The sequence below is a fragment of the Mauremys reevesii genome, linkage group 1 (genome assembly GCF_016161935.1).
Source record: "Mauremys reevesii isolate NIE-2019 linkage group 1, ASM1616193v1, whole genome shotgun sequence".
NCBI lineage: Eukaryota > Metazoa > Chordata > Testudines > Geoemydidae > Mauremys > Mauremys reevesii.
Genome location: NC_052623.1, coordinates 252,163,817 through 252,180,321, shown reverse-complemented (window position 1 = coordinate 252,180,321; position 16,505 = coordinate 252,163,817). Strand labels below are relative to the sequence as shown.

The following is a 16,505-nucleotide window of genomic DNA, read 5'->3' as shown; positions in this document are numbered from 1 at the left end:
CTCAACAAAACCTTCTGTCATACACTGAATATTTAATAGATGCTTCTGCATTTGCCAAGCCCCTAAATGGCAATGACCTAACGCATCCATATGTTTAAAATACACTGACAAAAAGGCTATATTTGTGCTGGGCTGAGATTCCCCCATCAACCCTTTTAAAGAGGCCTCAGTATGTTGTCAGTCTCTTAGGGGAGGGAAGTCCAACCTGATCTAGATAAGTCAATTAAGGCCTGATCCTGCAAGGTGCTGAACCCCTGCTTTTCCTGTCACCACTTTGTTGGAATCTCTCCACTCCTCACAGTATCAGGCTGTATTCACTCACCTGTGGGTCTGCAAGCCTGGAAATGTCAGGCTTCAGGTAGAACATGATCCCCTCAGCAGCACCAGGCAGGGTGACCCCTCGAATCAGCAAGACAAAAAGCATCAAGTAGGGAAATGTGGCAGTGAAGTAAACAACCTGGAAGCAGAGAGAAAGATAAAAAGGGAATGTTGTCACCCTATAGATTATACATCCAAAGCAAATCCCCTAACTCTATTATTAACAACACCTGAGTCTTTAAATCCCCAAAGCCGCTGCTTTCTCTGAATTCTAATGAAAGGTCATGAAAATATTTCTATTCATGGCCAAGAGTTCCAAAAGTGAGCAGTGAATCTGAGGGGGGCAAGGCAGAAATTTGAGACATTCGGCAGAGGCCTGATTTTCAAAGAGTGATTGCTCATCACACTGAAAAATTCAGCCTCTTTAAGGCATCTCAACTTGAATCTGAGAGCCCCCAAAATCTTGATGTATTTTTGAAAGCCTTGACCACAGTTTTTGTGTGGGAAATGAAACACATGGGTTTAGGGAACGGTTTGAGCAGAATGAATCATTCGCCAAGCCCCTTTTTCTGTTTATGGAATTGAATATCAGTGAGCAAGCTGCAATTTCCCTAAACGTATTCATTATTCAGATTCACTCAAATAATATCCTTTTGAATTTTTGTTCACATTATGGATTGATGGCAAATATTCCAACGTCAAGCTGTATTATTTGACTGTGATTGGTCAAATAAGTCAGATGGTGCTGTTTCTGTTCCCTGATTGGAGGAGCACACAAGCACTGCTGGCACTGAAATTTGTCTCTGAAATTCACTTTCTGTGAACATTTATGCTAGTAAACCAAATTTATTCCAAGTATGAGGAAAGTAAACACAAAAGGAACACAAATATGGCCAAAGTGAACTGGTTATTAAAAACTACTCATTCAGATGTTTCATATGAATTATTCTCCTAGCTCTAGTATCTGGTACCGGGACTTTAAGTATTGACTATTAAAAATTAACTTTCAGTCAAGAGTTGACTTCCTGTTGACTACAAAGTTCTGTAGATGATCTCTGAATATAATCTTACACCACTGCAAATATTAAACTAATGTATGTTCTTCTTAAGAGATTTTGTGAACTCTCTACTGCTTGTTCATAATATGTCAAAGCACAACTTTTTCTGGCGGTAAGAAACAGAGCAGAACAGTTAAATTACTTGACAACATCCCATCAGATTAGTAGATTTTAAGGCAGAAAGGACCATTCTGATCATCTAATCTGACCTCATGCATAGCACAGGCCATAGACTTTCACACAGCAATTTCTGCATTAAGCCCATAACTTCTGACTGACCTAGAACATTTATTGTAGAAAAACATCTAGGCTTGATTTAAAGACTTGGAATGATGGAGAATCCACCACATTCCTAGATAAATTGCTCCAATGGTTAATTACTCTCACTGTTAAACATTTGCACCTTATTTCTTGTCTGAGTTGGTCAAACTTCAGCTGCCAACCGTGAGCTCTTGTTATGACTTTGCTAGATTAAGGAGGCATCTACTGTCAGAAATATTCTGCCCTCGTAAATACTTATGACTGATCAAGTCACCTCTTAACATTCTCTTTGTTAAGATAAATAGATTGAACTTCTTTTAGTCTCTCACTGTCAGTAGATATGGTTGGAAAAATGTTGATCAAACTATTTTTGCCCATCAAAATATGTGGATTTGTCAAAACCAAAACTTTTCATGGAAAAGGGTCGGTTTCCACAAATCGGTACTCAAAATGTTTTGTATATAAAGTTTCAAAATTGCCAACATGACAAATTCTGGCTTATCAGTTCAAAACAATTTTAGGTTTAGAAAACTAAACTAATGGAAGTAAAGAAAAGTTGAAAACTTGTAACAGAAATGAAGCATTGCAAAATTCTTGAAACTAGACATTTCAATTGACCCAAATTGATTTTTTTTTTATTTTTATTTTCAGTTTGTGAAAAATTTTAATATTTTGAGCTTTTGTCCTGATTCAGGATGGGAAAAGTTTTTTTGAAATCCCAAAAGTTTTCACAGGACAGGAAAACTGTTTCCAAGTTGGCTTTAACTGTAAGACATTTTCCAGGCATCAGATTATTCTTGTAGCTCTTCTGAATCCTTCCAATTTTTCAATATCATTTTAAACTATCTTTTTTAATCCGCATGTTTACAGTTCAGTATTTGATTGTTTTCTGAAGTGCAAAGAGAGAAGAGTGGGGAGGAGACATGGATTTTAATGGTGTCCCCTGTGTCTCCACACATATGCAGCAAGCAGGATAGAGCAACTCAGTACATTTCCATTAAAGGCAAAGAGTCTTGCAGGCTCCACACATTCTCATCTGAGAGTTGAGCCAAGAAGCACAGTGATAAAAAGGTTGTAAATATGGGAGATGAAGACAGCCCTGTGGACTCAGCAGCTCATTGACACAGAACTAAAGAGATGCATCTATTGTGAAGGATGCGTCCCAATACCTGTACCAGGAAAAGGTGAGAGTGATGGGAGCTTCATGGATGGAGAGAGAGCAAATCGTGGGAAACATCTTTTATGGAAGAAGGGGATTGAAGAAACTGGCCACTCACCCCTCAGCAATTGTCACAGGTCCTCTAGAAATGTGCAAGACTAACCCTGAGTTGTATTACCCACCCTCACTGCTGCTCAGGGGGTTATACTCCAGCCCTGCACCACTGAAACCTGAGTGGCTTCTTTAAGCCTCCCATGTGAAATATCTTATGCTCATCCAATCCAGGAATAGAAACAGTAACATGTGACTTATGCAATCACAACCAGCCAGCCCAGCTCACATTCAGTATTGAGTGTGGAATGCTCACAGCAGCACCCTGTTTGTGAGCAATCCATTGGATTAAAGAAAAAAAAAAGACAGAAAAACCCCAAACTGAGCAATTACAATAATGAGGAAGTGGGAGGTAACCGCGATGAACCCCCTAAGGAGATTATTTCTAGTGGAATATTCACTCAGCTCTGGTGTTTAATTATTATTGGTGACTGGAGATTTGACACTAAAACAGGCCAATGTTCCAAAGCCACCAGACCACTTGGGGACTGTGCATCAGGAACTGGATGATTGTCTGTTGCTATTGGTGAAGCAGCGTCTTTCACAAGGTTTCCCCATTACAGTGGACCATGCTGGTCTAGGACTTCACCATTTCTTCTAAGAACTTTCCCTTGTCTCCCCTCTGATTGATTTGCTTTGCTCTTCTCATAATGGACTAAATTCAGACCCAGTGTAAGCAGCTGTGACTTCAATACAGTTGCACCCACCCATGCCAATCCAAGTACGGCCCTATGTCTTGTGTGTTCCCTGCCTCCTTTCTTCTTCTACTCTCTCTGTATCATGAAGAAGACTAAGAAGGTGGAAAAAGAGATATAATGGCAGCTTGGAGGAGGTTTAGGGGTTAAGGGGACAGAGTTTGCTCTTACTTTGCCTGTGGACTTGACTCCTTTCCAGATGCAGAAGTAGCAGATGACCCAGGCGAACAGGAGGCAGAGAGCCAGCTCCCAGCGCACAGTGCCCAGATTGTGAATACCATCTGTGAGTCCCAGGACTCGCTTCCTGACAGTGCAGGAGGTGAGAGAGATTAACATCTCAGACTTGACTCTTCCAGCAGCCCCCCGCCCAGAGTTTTCATACACATCCCATAGCACAACTGCTCAATCTCCCCCATCACTCCTGCTTCCAGTCACCCTAGCCCTGGCAGCAATACTGTGTTCTTGGTCACCATAATGCCTTAGGTGTCTCTGGGATCCTCTCGCAGCCTGGCCCCTGCACTTCCACCTCATCCTTTAATCAGCCTGGGCTCTCCAATTCTCCTAAAGCCCTCAATAGCCCCACTGCAGCACCCAACCATTCACAGCACAGTCACTCCCAATCTCACATCACTGCCATCCCTTTGGCTACCTCGCAGGCCACACTCCATCAGCAGCCTCCCCTGCAGCCCCCCGGTAGCATCAATGGCTCCTAATCACCTGCTGGCTACTTTGTTTCCTCCAACCACCCCATGTTCTATGGCTCTCTCCAGGAATTCTTATGGCTATGGCCCTCATTCATCCCTACAGGTTCCCCTCAGCACCCAGGCTCCCTAAGGCTAGGTCTACACGATGAGCGGGGGATGGGGGGTGATTCCCACTTCACCCAGCCATACTCGCCCCCACCCTCACCTGAGTTGGCACACTGACAATAGCAGTGTAGCCATGGTAGCATGGGCAGGGGTGGCTTGTGCTAGCAGCCCCCACTATGTACCCATGGAGTTCAGGAGGGTTTGTACTCAGAGCATCCAGCACGGTTCTGTCTCTGCCCATGCTACCATGGCTACACTGCTATTTCTACTCTTTTAAGCACGTTAGCTCAGATGTGAGCTGGCATCAGTATATCTACAAGAGCTGGGACCACACACCCCCATTCATAGTGTAGACATAGTGTAACAGGGACCATGTGAGCCTGCAGCCTCTCACTACCCTAATATCTATGACAACTCTATGTCCTCCCGGCCAAACCTCCCCCCAGAACTCTAGGGGCTCCCTTGTAGCCGGCAATGTTGTACTGAAATCACAATGGTTTTTGTAGCTATTGATGGATGGGCCCAGGGCACGGGAGCCTGACACAGTTCTTCCTCTGACTCATCCTGTGGCATTCTACAAGTCACTTCACCAATGGGGAAGCTGAGACACAGCAAAGAAAAACCCCGCAGCTGGCCCGCGCCACCTGAGTCAGGCTCGTGGGGGGTGGGCTGTGGGGCTGTTTCACTGCAATGTAGATTCCTGAGCTCGAGCTGGAGCCCAGAATCAGGGACCCTCCCACCCGGAAGGGTTCTAGAACCCAGGCTCCAGCCCAAGCCTGGACGTCTACACAGCAATGAAACAGCCCCGCAAGCTCGAGTCTCCTGGCACAGGCCAGCCATGAGTCTCTAGTTGCTGTGTAGACATACCCAGGCAGGCTAAGTGGGATAATGGATACTGATCACCTTTGCAAAGCACTTTGAAAGCGATGGATGAAAATGTGCTATTGTGATTGAGCCCCTGATTCCCACTTGCTTCCTGTCACTTCCCTAGATTAGGTGGGGGCACGGTTGTGAGTGCGAGTCCTTAGAATTACAACTCCCATATTGTTCACGCCCCCTGAGGGCCGGTGCTGGATGATTCCCTACAGTGTATTCTGCAGCATTTCTCCTGTCAGCACTCCTGTTTGCCTTCTGGGTGTTTTCATGGGATGTGTAGGTGCCCAGCAGTAAAGAATCACAGAAAAAGTTGCTTTCCTCTAACACTGAACAAGGAACTCAATTAGAATAAGGGGAAAAGCTACTTTGTCTCTTCCTGCTTCCTGCAGAGCATCTTTGCAGAATCTCTTCCAGCCCCCTCCCACCTGGCCTCCTGCTCTAGATAGATCATCACACTTGGTGTGTGTACATGCGTGCCCACTAGGTGTCTGTCAGGGTGGCCCTGCCAACATGTGTTCAGGCCCTGTGTATTCACAACCTGCAGGTGCTGAGTGCATCTGTCATGTCAGAAAGGATGTGTCCGTGTGCGTACATGCATGTGTTCTCGGTAAGGGTCAATGTCTGACCTCTGGGGCTGTGGTGCACGGGGTGAGACAGCGTGTGTCTTGTGAGTGCCCACGTGCCCCATGGATTTCTGTCAGTCAGTGTGCCCAGTCAGTATGCAAGTTTGCATGTGCAGGGAGTGTGCTCATGTGCCCCATGATGTGCGATGTGCCATAGGTCTGGGCTCCGAGATGTGGCCTTACAGAGACTCCATTTGGAGTATTCACACTGCTGACACTGCTTGAGGAAAGAAGAGTCTGAAACCGGGGTACGTACTCCCAGAACTCAGTAACGGGGGAGGTGGCATTAGCAGGCGCTGTCCAGTTCTCCATGTTAGAGTGATTCAGAAAGTCCACGCAGCGATCTACAGAGGAGGAAGCAAGTCGGTGAGCCTGGAGAATTCTCGTGCTTCTCAGCCTTTGTGCTCCCTCCCGCCTCCTCCCTGTTCACTCCAGCTGCAAACAAACACTTCACGCTGCCCTGTAAAACATCACTCTCCCCCCACCCCTGCCAGAATCCTAGTCCAGGAACAGTCAAAGGGATGGGGGAAGTGGAGGCTCCTTACTGAATAGAACCCAGGTGGCTGTGGAATGCAGGGTACTGTGGGACAGTGATTATGGTTACCCAGGCTGGGAAGTTACTTAATGTTAAGAGAGAGCTCAGAGAGGAATTTCCCTGGCTTCCCCACAAATAAAGCTCTGCTTGTGCAGCTGCGAGACTCGGATCCCCCTTTGGGCAAGGCAGTGACCCCTGTCAGGGGTATGGCAAGGGAAGGACTGAGAGTCGACTGAACATGGAAAAGGGAACTTCCATAGATCCACAGATTCCACAGCCAGAAGGGACCACTGTAACCATCCAGTCTGGCCTCTTGGATGACACAGGCCATAGACCTTCCCCAAAAGAATCCCCAGAGCAAATCTTTCAGAAAAACATCCAACCTTGATTTGAGACTAAGAGTTTTGCCAGGAAAGCTTATTTTACTCAGGGAACAAGGGGTGGAATAAGCGATACTGGACAAAGCACAATTTTGCCATTATAAGCTGCAACCACATGAGACGTGCTTTGCCTGTACAGTACACTGGTGCAGTTATACCGACCGTGCACTGCTAGCAGAGACCTGGCCTGAGTAAGCCAAAGACTGACTGAACAAACAGTTCTCTGCTGTGACGGAGGCTGGCCCAGATGCTTGAGAGTCTGAGGTGCAGTGAGTGGTTTGTGCTGTACCCCGTTACACTAGATAAGGGCAGTGCCAGCTCCAGTGAAAAGCTCCTTCCATGGCTTAGAGTGGGGTGAGGACTCCAGACTAAAGCTGGTCTGAAAATGGGCTTTTTTTGCTGCTGAAAATTTTGAATTTCCCATGAAAAACTGAAAACAAAAACATTTTGATTCAGAAATGCTGCCATAGGAGTTGTAGTTTGGATGCCACATGCTTCCGCTATGAGCTAAGATCCCTGGTCAGACTGCCTAACCCATGATGCACCATGGTCTCTCCTCATGGTGGCAGGAGGCTGTTGCATCCTGGCCATGGTGCATCATGGGAGAAGTAGTCTAGCTGGGGAGCCCAGTCCATAGAGAAGAATGGGCACATCAGCAGGGCTGAATTTCCCACATAAGGCAAACAGTGCAAAAAAATGTGTTTAGTCAAATACCCAATTTTCTGTTAAAAAGCAGTTTTGATTGAAAGTTTTCAAACCCAGATCCTCTTTCCAGAAGCAGACTAGCTGAAGCTGTACCTGAGTTCCAAGGATTATTACAGGTGGCCCAGGGAAGCACAGCAGTAAAGGAGCTGAACAGGTAGAAGATAGCCCAGGACAGGATGACAATGTAGTAGATATTCAGATAGGATTCGATTACTTGTGAGGCGTATCCAATTCCTAAGAGGGAAAGGGACAGGGGTTAGGAAATGGCCCCAGGCTAGCCCCAAATAGATCAGACTTTAGCTTCAAATAGTGCCATAGGCCATCCCACTGGAGTTGCAGGTGGGGCAGATTAATGAGCAATTTGATTCACCAAAGAATCCTGTAAGACTCGGGTTAAGGGTGGGCGATCCAGATGTGGTTCATCATGTTGGAGAAATCAGAAATAAAAAGGGTTTTCACTGCTAATTACATCCCATGCCCAAAGAATGGGACCAGAGCAAAAGCATAGGGTCAGGAGGGTGGTAGAATCTCCATCCTTATTGTTTTTTAAGGCCCAGCTTGACAAAGCCCTGGCTGGGATGATTTAGTTGGGGACTGGTCCTGCTTTGAGAAAGGGTTGGACTAGATGACCTCCTGAGCTGTCTTCCAACCCTAATCTTCTATGATTCTAGGAGGTAGCTTCTAATCCTGGCTCTGCCAATATCAGCAAATGCCACTCTGAGCAATTCATTTAATCTTTCTGTGCCTCAGTTTCCCCCACTGTAAAATGGAGATCATAAAACTTCAGGATAGTTGTGAGATTAATTCTCTGCAGTTTTAAAGTAGAGCTCTCCAGAAAACAAGAATTCCATTTCACCAAAAAAAGTCCAGGTTTTATCATTTGTTTTTGTTCTGCTTCAGAACAAGAAATAGACATTTTGAAATTTTTCACACAAAAAAACACGAGACCCAGAAATTCCATCGTGGACCCGAGAAACCCATTCATTGACTCACCTTCAAAGAGAGGGCAGATCTTCCGCCAGGCAGTGACCCCTCCCTGGCTGGTGTACTGTCCTAGCGCTGTCTCCAGGAAGAACACTGGGATCCCACAGGTGAAGAGGAAGATGAGGTAGGGGATAAAGAAGGCACCTGCAGAGAGAGAGCGAGAGTGGGTAGCAAATGGAGGAATCTTTACTACTCAATATTATCATAATCACCCATTACCAGGCACACTAAGAAGTGAGATGCACCATCAAGGCTCAGGTAAACACCTTTGAATGTAAATGCCTATCTGAACTAAATGGACCTGGTGGGCCTGCAAAACTGTGCAGATCTTGCAAGAGAAAAGCCTCTCGGCTTTCTTCTTTTTGTCCTGGAAATACCCCATCACCCCTGTCCTCATGCTATTTCAGCACTGCCGTGTCTGGTCCTGGCCAGAACCTGGAAGAGGAGAATGGCAAGAAGACTAAAAAAGCCACAGAAAACAAACGTTGACTATATTTTTCAGCCTTTAAAACTGGTTTGAGCAAAGGTTTGGGAAGATAAGAGGAAATCTTATTGTATCCAAACTGGGTCCTACTTACCCAGCAGTCACAGCACAGCTCTCTCCAGTTGATTCAAAAACTGCTGCCAGGATCTCGTTTAGTCTCCAGCCTTTCCTTCGCCCATCTCCTAATTTGCCTTTCCAAAGAGAGCAGCTGGACTCCACACTTCAGAACCCACCCATCCCAGTCTAATGGCAGACATACGGCAAGCAAATGCCATTCTCCCCCTGGTTGAAACAACAGCCCTCAGGGCCTCATCAGACACAAGGAACAAATGATAAGTGAATATATTCCCATCCTTTGCCCCAGTCCTCTGATAAAATCACAGATGTTTGGAATAAAGATTTGGGCTCCTTCTCTCAAAAGCAAATCTGGTTCTTCTTAGATCTGTTTCTCCCTTGCCAGAATCAGTCATGCAGACCCACATTCCTTCCCATGACGGATAATTAACAATTGGGTCTAAATAAAGAACATTTCTCTTTGTTCTTATGCCAATAAAGCCGCGCACAAGCAACCAGGGAGCTTTGCGAACAGGGGCTGCTAACAGGGAGTTTCGCAAGGGAGTTTAGAAGGGGAGTGGGAAGGGAGTGGATATAATAGACATCACAGAATCTTGGTGGACTGAGAGCAATCAATGGGACACAATCATTCCGGGGTACAAAATATATCGGAAGGACAGAACAGGCCGTGCAGGGGGAGGGGTGGCACTATATGTGAAAGAAAGTGTAGCTTCAAATGAAGTAAAAATCTTAAGTGAAACCACATGTTCCATAGAGTTTCTATGGATAGAAATTTCATGATCTAGTAAAAATATAACATTAGGGATCTATTATCAACCACCTGACCAGGACAGTAATAGTGATGATGAAATGCTAAGGGAAATTAGAGAGGCTATCAAAATTAAGAACCCAATAATAGTGGGGGATTTCAATTATCCCCATATTGACTGGGAACATTTCACTTCAGGACAAAATGCAGAGATAAAATTTCTCGATACTTTAAATGACTGCTTCATGGAGCAGCTGGTACGGGAACCCACAAGGGGAGAGGCAACTCTAGATTTAATCCTGAGTGGAGCGCAGGAGCTGGTCCAAGAGGTAACTATAGCAGGACCGCTTGGAAATAGTGACCATAATACAATAGCATTCAACATCCCTGTGGTGGGAAGAACACCTCAACTGCCCAACACTGTGGCATTTAATTTCAAAAGGGGGAACTATACAAAAATGAGGGGGTTAGTTAGACAAAAGTTAAAAGCTACAGTGACTAAAGTGAAATCCCTGCAAGTTGCATGGGCCCTTTTTAAAGACACCATAATAGAGGCCCAACCTCAATGTATACCCCAAATTAAGAAAAACAGTAAAAGAACTAAAAAAGAGCCACCGTGGCTTAACAACCATGTAAAAGAAGCAGTGAGAGATAAAAAGACTTCCTTTAAAAAGTGGAAGTCAAATCCTAGTGAGGCAAATGGAAAGGAGCACAAACACTGCCAACCTAAGTGCAAGAGTGTAATAAGAAAAACCAAAGAGGAGTTTGAAGAACAGCTAGCCAAAAACTCCAAAGGTAATAACAAAATGTTTTTTAAGTACATCAGAAGCAGGAAGCCTGCTAAACAACCAGTGGGGCCCCTTGATGATCAAAATACAAAAGGAGCGCTTAAAGATGATAAAGTCATTGCGGAGAAACTAAATGGATTCTTTGCTTCAGTCTTCACGGCTGAGGATGTTAGGGAGATTCCCAAACCTGAGCTGGCTTTTGTAGGTGACAAATCTCAGGAACTGTCACAGACTGAAGTGTCACTAGAGGAGGTTTTGGAATTAATTGATAAACTCAACATTAACAAGTCACCGGGACCAGATGGCATTCACCCAAGAGTTCTGAAAGAACTCAAATGTGAAGTTGCGGAACTATTAACTAAGGTTTGTAACCTGTCCTTTAAATCGGCTTCGGTACCCAATGACTGGAAGTTAGCTAATGTAACGCCAATATTTAAAAAGGGCTCTAGAAGTGATCCTGGCAATTACAGACCTGTAAGTCTAACGTCGGTACCGGGCAAATTAGTTGAAACAATAGTAAAAAAAAAAATTGTCAGACACATAGAAAAACATAAACTGTTGAGCAATAGTCAACATGGTTTCTGTAAAGGGAAATGGTGTCTTACTAATCTATTAGAGTTCTTTGAAGGGGTCAACAAACATGTGGACAAGGGGGATCCGGTGGACATAGTGTACTTAGATTTCCAGAAAGCTTTTGACAAGGTCCCTTTCATGGGATAAAAGGGAAGGTCCTTTCATGGATCGAGAACTGGTTAAAGGACAGGGAACAAAGGGTAGGAATTAATGGTAAATTCTCAGAATGGAGAGGGGTAACTAGTGGTGTTCCCCAAGGGTCAGTCCTAGGACCAATCCTATTCAATTTATTATATAAATGATCTGGAGAAAGGGGTAAACAGTGAGGTGGCAAAGTTTGCAGATGATACTAAACTACTCAAGATAGTTAAGACCAAAGCAGATTGTGAAGAACTTCAAAAAGATCTCTCAAAACTAAGTGATTGGGCAACAAAATGGCAAATGAAATTTAATGTGGATAAATGTAAAGTAATGCACATTGGAAAAAATAACCCCAACTATACATACAACATGATGGGGGCTAATTTAGCTACAACGAGTCAGAAAAAAGATCTTGGCATCATCGTGGATAGTTCTCTAAAGATGTCCACGCAGTGTGCAGAGGCGGTCAAAAAAGCAAACAGGATGTTAGGAATCATTAAAAAGGGGATAGAGAATAAGACTGAGAATATATTATTGCCCTTATATAAATCCATGGTACGCCCACATCTCGAATACTATGTACAGATGTGGTCTCCTCACCTCAAAAAAGATATTCTAGCACTAGAAAAGGTTCAGAAAAGGGCAACTAAAATGATTAGGGGTTTAGAGAGGGTTCCATATGAGGAAAGATTGAAGAGGCTAGGACTCTTCAGCTTGGAAAAGAGAAGACTAAGGGGGGATATGATAGAGGTATATAAAATCATGAGTGATGTTGAGAAAGTGGATAAAGAAAAGTTATTTACTTATTCCCATAATACAAGAACTAGGGGTCACCAAATGAAATTAATAGGCAGCAGGTTTAAAACAAATAAAAGGAAGTTCTTCTTCACACAGCGCACAGTTAACTTGTGGAACTCCTTACCTGAGGAGGTTGTGAAGGCTAGGACTATAACAATGTTTAAAAGGGGATTGGATAAATTCATGGTGGCTAAGTCCATAAATGGCTATTAGCCAGGATGGGTAAGAATGGTGTCCCTAGCCTCTGTTTGTCAGAGGATGGAGATGGATGGCAAGAGAGAGATCACTTGATCATTGCCTGTTAGGTTCACTCACTCTGGGGCACCTGGCATTGGCCACTGTCGGTAGACAGATACTGGGCTAGATGGACCTTTGGTCTGACCCGGTACGGCCTTTCTTATGTTCTTATGTTCTTAATAATGTTAAAATAAAAAGAGCAACATCAAAATATTCCCTAAACACGGATGTATTATAGTTGCAGGGGACGTAGGGCCAGCAGACCCTTCACATCTAAACAGGATCAGTCCAAGTTCATGAAGTAGAAAACATAGATCCTGTATGTATTCAGCTAAAGGTAGCTGCTCCTTTCATGGCCACATAAAAGATCTGCAGTCAGAGTTCTTCGGAGACAACAGTATTATCCAGTACTTGATTAGATGAATCCTTCGGGACATCCCATACCCTGTTTTCTGATTCTGATCGTCCTAGTGGCTGATCAGTTTAATCAATAATCATTTCTAAGAGTGCCACCTTACATTTATAAAGTTTCTTTCCATTTTGAAGTTCCCAAAGTGCTAGCCAGGATACCAGGGTTAACATCTATTTTTCCAAAAAATGACATGGAAGCTTTCATGACTGTACAAGTGGTCAGCCAACCCCCCCCCCCCACACACACACACACAGTTCTGAGCCATTGTTTCTCAGTGGGAAGGGTGTTTTGTACTAAAACATGAAAACCACTTTCTGCAGCATCTTGAATTTTCTGTGGTAGTCTCCCAGCCAAGTTTTGCCCAGACCTAACTGTGGTCAGTTTGAGAGATCTAACAAGATCACAGCCTGATATGTTACAGCTACATTAGAAATAACCATTGAGGCAAATAATTTAGTAATTTTTAATGCAACAGAATGTATGCAAGTAGCCTTTTCAGTTACACTGGTCAGGATAGAGACTGCAAGGATTATAAATCTTAATACTTCTGCTTCACCTGGCAGAAGAGACCCAAATGCAAGGTCACTGTGACCTGGCCTTTACTGAATGGAAAGTCAAAGGGGGAGTGGTATATATGACTGTAAACATTATCTCAGGACCTGCCCGTGGAATGAGAGAAAAGGTGTGTTCTTAATACCTTACAGGACTATATTATTTTAGTTTTCCTTAATAAACCAAAGTCCAACCATTTTTATAAACAAACTCGTGATGTTCAGTTATCTCCCCCTCAATCAAGTCACTAGAAAATCTCATTTTTAGGCATGTAAAAGATCTTACTGCAGTTTTACTGGAATAAGGAATTAACAAAGTCTCACAATAAGCAGCAGTAAAGGGGGATGGACTCTCTCTGTGGGAATAGGTTTCAGAGTGGTAAAAATAATAAATAATAATTGGAGATACACCAATCTCTTAGAACTTGAAGGGACCTTGAGTCCAGCCCCCTGCCTTCACTAGCAGGACCAATTTTTGCCCCAGATGGCCCCCTCAAGACTTGAACTCACAGCTGTGGGTTTAGCAGGCCAATACTCAAACCACTAAGCTATCCCTCCCCCCAATGGGTACTGTATTAGTCTGCATCAGCAAAAAGAACAAGGAGTACTTTTAGCACCTTAGAGACTAACAAATTTATTTGAGCATAAGCTCATCCAATGAAATGGGTTTTAGCCCACAAAAGCTTATGCTCAAATAAATTTGTTAGTCTCTAAGGTGCCACAAGTACTCCTCGATCTTTTTTCTGTGGGAATGTTTCACCTGGCCAGGGGTTAGCTACTTATAGATCTATTACTGGGGAAGAGGTAGAGATAGCGGTGTCCTTTCCTTTCTCATCCTCCCAGGCACACCCTCCTGAAGCTCCTCAAATTCATCTTTACCCCCAGGACTAGTGCCTTGCCCTTTAGCTTTGAAAATTCAGTAACCTTACTCAGCTTTAGAATTCATTGGGGACAACACACCTCTGTTTGGATAAGTGTTTTTCCTGATCCCCGATTACCAGAAATACCAAAGTACTGGGACAAAGGCTACAAACAAGGGCCAGTCAGGCCTAAAGGGTAAGTTTAGTGGGGATGGGAGCATCACCTGGGTCACAAAGCATATAGGATAGGGGGCAGTTGTCCAGGTGCCCTTGAGGAGGAGCCCAAGCCCTGAAGGAGATCATAGAATCATAGAATATCAGGGATGGAAGGGGCCTCAGGTGGTCATCTAGTCCAAACCCCTGCTCAAAGCAGGACCAATTCCCAACTAAATCATCCCAGCCAGGGCTTTCTTAAGCCTGACCTTAAAAATCTCTAAGGAAGGAGATCCCACCACCTCCCTAGGTAACCCATTCCAGTGCTTCACCACCCTCCTAGTGAAAAAGTTTTTCCTACTATCCAACCTAAACCTCCCCCACTGCAACTTGAGACCATTACTCCTTGTTCTGTCATCTGCTACCACTGAGAACAGTCTAGATTCATTCTTTTTGGAACCCCCTTTCAGGTAGTTGAAAGCAGCTATCAGATCCCCCCTCATTCTTCTCTTCTGCAGACTATACAATCTCAGTTCCCTCAGCCTCTCCTCATAAGTCATGTGCTCCAGCCCCCTAATCATTTTTGTTGCCCTCTGCTGGACTCTTTCCAATTTTTCCACATCCTTCTTGTAGTGTGGGGCCCAAAACTGGACATAGTACTCCAGATGAGGCCTCACCAATGTCGAATAGAGGGGAATGATCACGTCCCTCGATCTGCGGGCAATGCCCCTACATACACAGCCCAAAATTCTATTAGCCTTCTTGGCAACAAGGGTACACTGTTGACTCATATCCAGCTTCTCGTTCACTGTAACCCCTAGGTCCTTTTCTGCAGAACTGCTACTAGACATTCAGTCCCTAGTCTGTAGCAGTGCATGAGATTCTTCTGCCCTAAGTGCAGGACTCTGCACTTGTCCTTGTTAATAACAGCAACAAAGTGTTTTCTCCTGCCAGAAGATCAGCTGTGATCAGAGAGAGCTTGGGAATAGCTGGGAGGAGGGGGAATGCATGGGGGCTGGGGAGGAAGGGTCCCAGGGACTGTTGGGTGGGGGAACTGACAGGGTGGGTTCCCTGGTGGAGGGAGCCCCCAAAGGTTCTGATAATTCAGCTGTGTTTTAGATAAGCATCTCACCTGTTGGCTGCCTCTACAAATGTCAAACCTAGAGATTCATCCATTATTAAAACGGGGAGCCTACTGAAAGCTGGATTGCTCCTCTCCATCTGGCAGAGCTACTCTGAGCATCCACCTGTGGAGTGAGATTTGTCTCCCACAGCTCAGCTTAGCTTACCTCACTGTGTGATTGCTTCACTGGAGTTACGGGGGGTAGGCGTGGTCTCTATGTATGGGCGTGTATATATGAACAGATGGAAGTGCCTGCTCTGGTGTTCATATTCCTGGGCCAACATCTCACGCAGCCTGGGCTTTATGGACTTACCACCTCCATTTTTGTAACAGAGATAAGGGAATCTCCAGACATTGCCCAGGCCGATGATCTCCCCAGCCATGGAGAGCATAAACTCCATTTTATTACTCCACTGGCCTCTTGGCTCCATTTCCGGCTTCTCCTTTTTGAGCAGCACCATGCCGCCATTGGAATCAGCCTCCACAGGTGCTTTACTCTCCATGACCCAACGCAGCAGGGAAAACTGTGAGGGAAAACAGAGCACAGACTGTAAAAAGCTGTTACAGGACACACAGGGGTAGTATATCCCTCAATAGTATTCATCACCATGCGTTTTTGACAGGTTTCCATGCCCCATTTGGGACTTTTGTCCCACCTTCCCACCCCATTTCCGTTGACGCCAAAGTTTTGGCAGTCGGCCATTTTGAAATAGTTGTGTGTGTGTGTGTGTTTGAATAGGGGAAGTGTTGTGTGTGTTTGTGCTTGGATACATTGAGAGAAAAAGGTTGAAAGACTAGTGTGAGAGAGTTTAAAGAAGAAAAAAGAAAGTTTGGGTAAGGTTTAGAGAAAAAAAGGAAATTTGGAAGAAGAGAGGTAAGTTATTCAAGAAAAGAGAGATGATGGTGAAGGCCTAGTTTGGTATGCTATTAAAGAATTGAAAATTTTGAGATAAATATAAAAGGTGTATTAACTATCAGGGTGGATTAAGAAAAAAGTTAAATAACATTGAAAACTAGGTTTAAAAAGGAAATTTACTAAGGCAAAGCC

General features: G+C 44.4%; 1 protein-coding gene and 1 long non-coding RNA gene across 11 annotated transcripts in view; one reads left to right on the top strand and one right to left on the bottom strand.

The window, feature by feature from the left end:
- Window positions 1-8,561, top strand: part of LOC120409393 — a 39,339-nt gene extending 30,778 nt beyond the window's left edge. For all 3 annotated transcript variants that reach the window (XR_005601285.1, XR_005601283.1, XR_005601284.1), the window contains 2 exons: window positions 3,802-3,921; window positions 8,431-8,561. This is a non-coding gene — a long non-coding RNA (uncharacterized LOC120409393). The remainder of the gene's footprint in view (window positions 1-3,801; window positions 3,922-8,430) is intronic.
- LOC120409357 (sodium- and chloride-dependent betaine transporter-like) overlaps window positions 1-16,505 on the bottom strand; it is a 77,918-nt gene that overhangs the window by 36,490 nt on the left and 24,923 nt on the right. For all 8 annotated transcript variants that reach the window (XR_005601273.1, XM_039547322.1, XM_039547326.1 and 5 more), the window contains 6 exons: window positions 15,771-15,981; window positions 8,524-8,658; window positions 7,624-7,764; window positions 6,167-6,254; window positions 3,774-3,906; window positions 323-457 (listed from right to left, as the gene is read on the bottom strand). Coding sequence is in view for 7 of the 8 variants with exons in the window: in XM_039547322.1 (XP_039403256.1) it covers window positions 323-457; window positions 3,774-3,906; window positions 6,167-6,254; window positions 7,624-7,764; window positions 8,524-8,658; window positions 15,771-15,960 (822 nt within the window). In the remaining variant the exon portion in view is untranslated. The remainder of the gene's footprint in view (window positions 1-322; window positions 458-3,773; window positions 3,907-6,166; window positions 6,255-7,623; window positions 7,765-8,523; window positions 8,659-15,770; window positions 15,982-16,505) is intronic.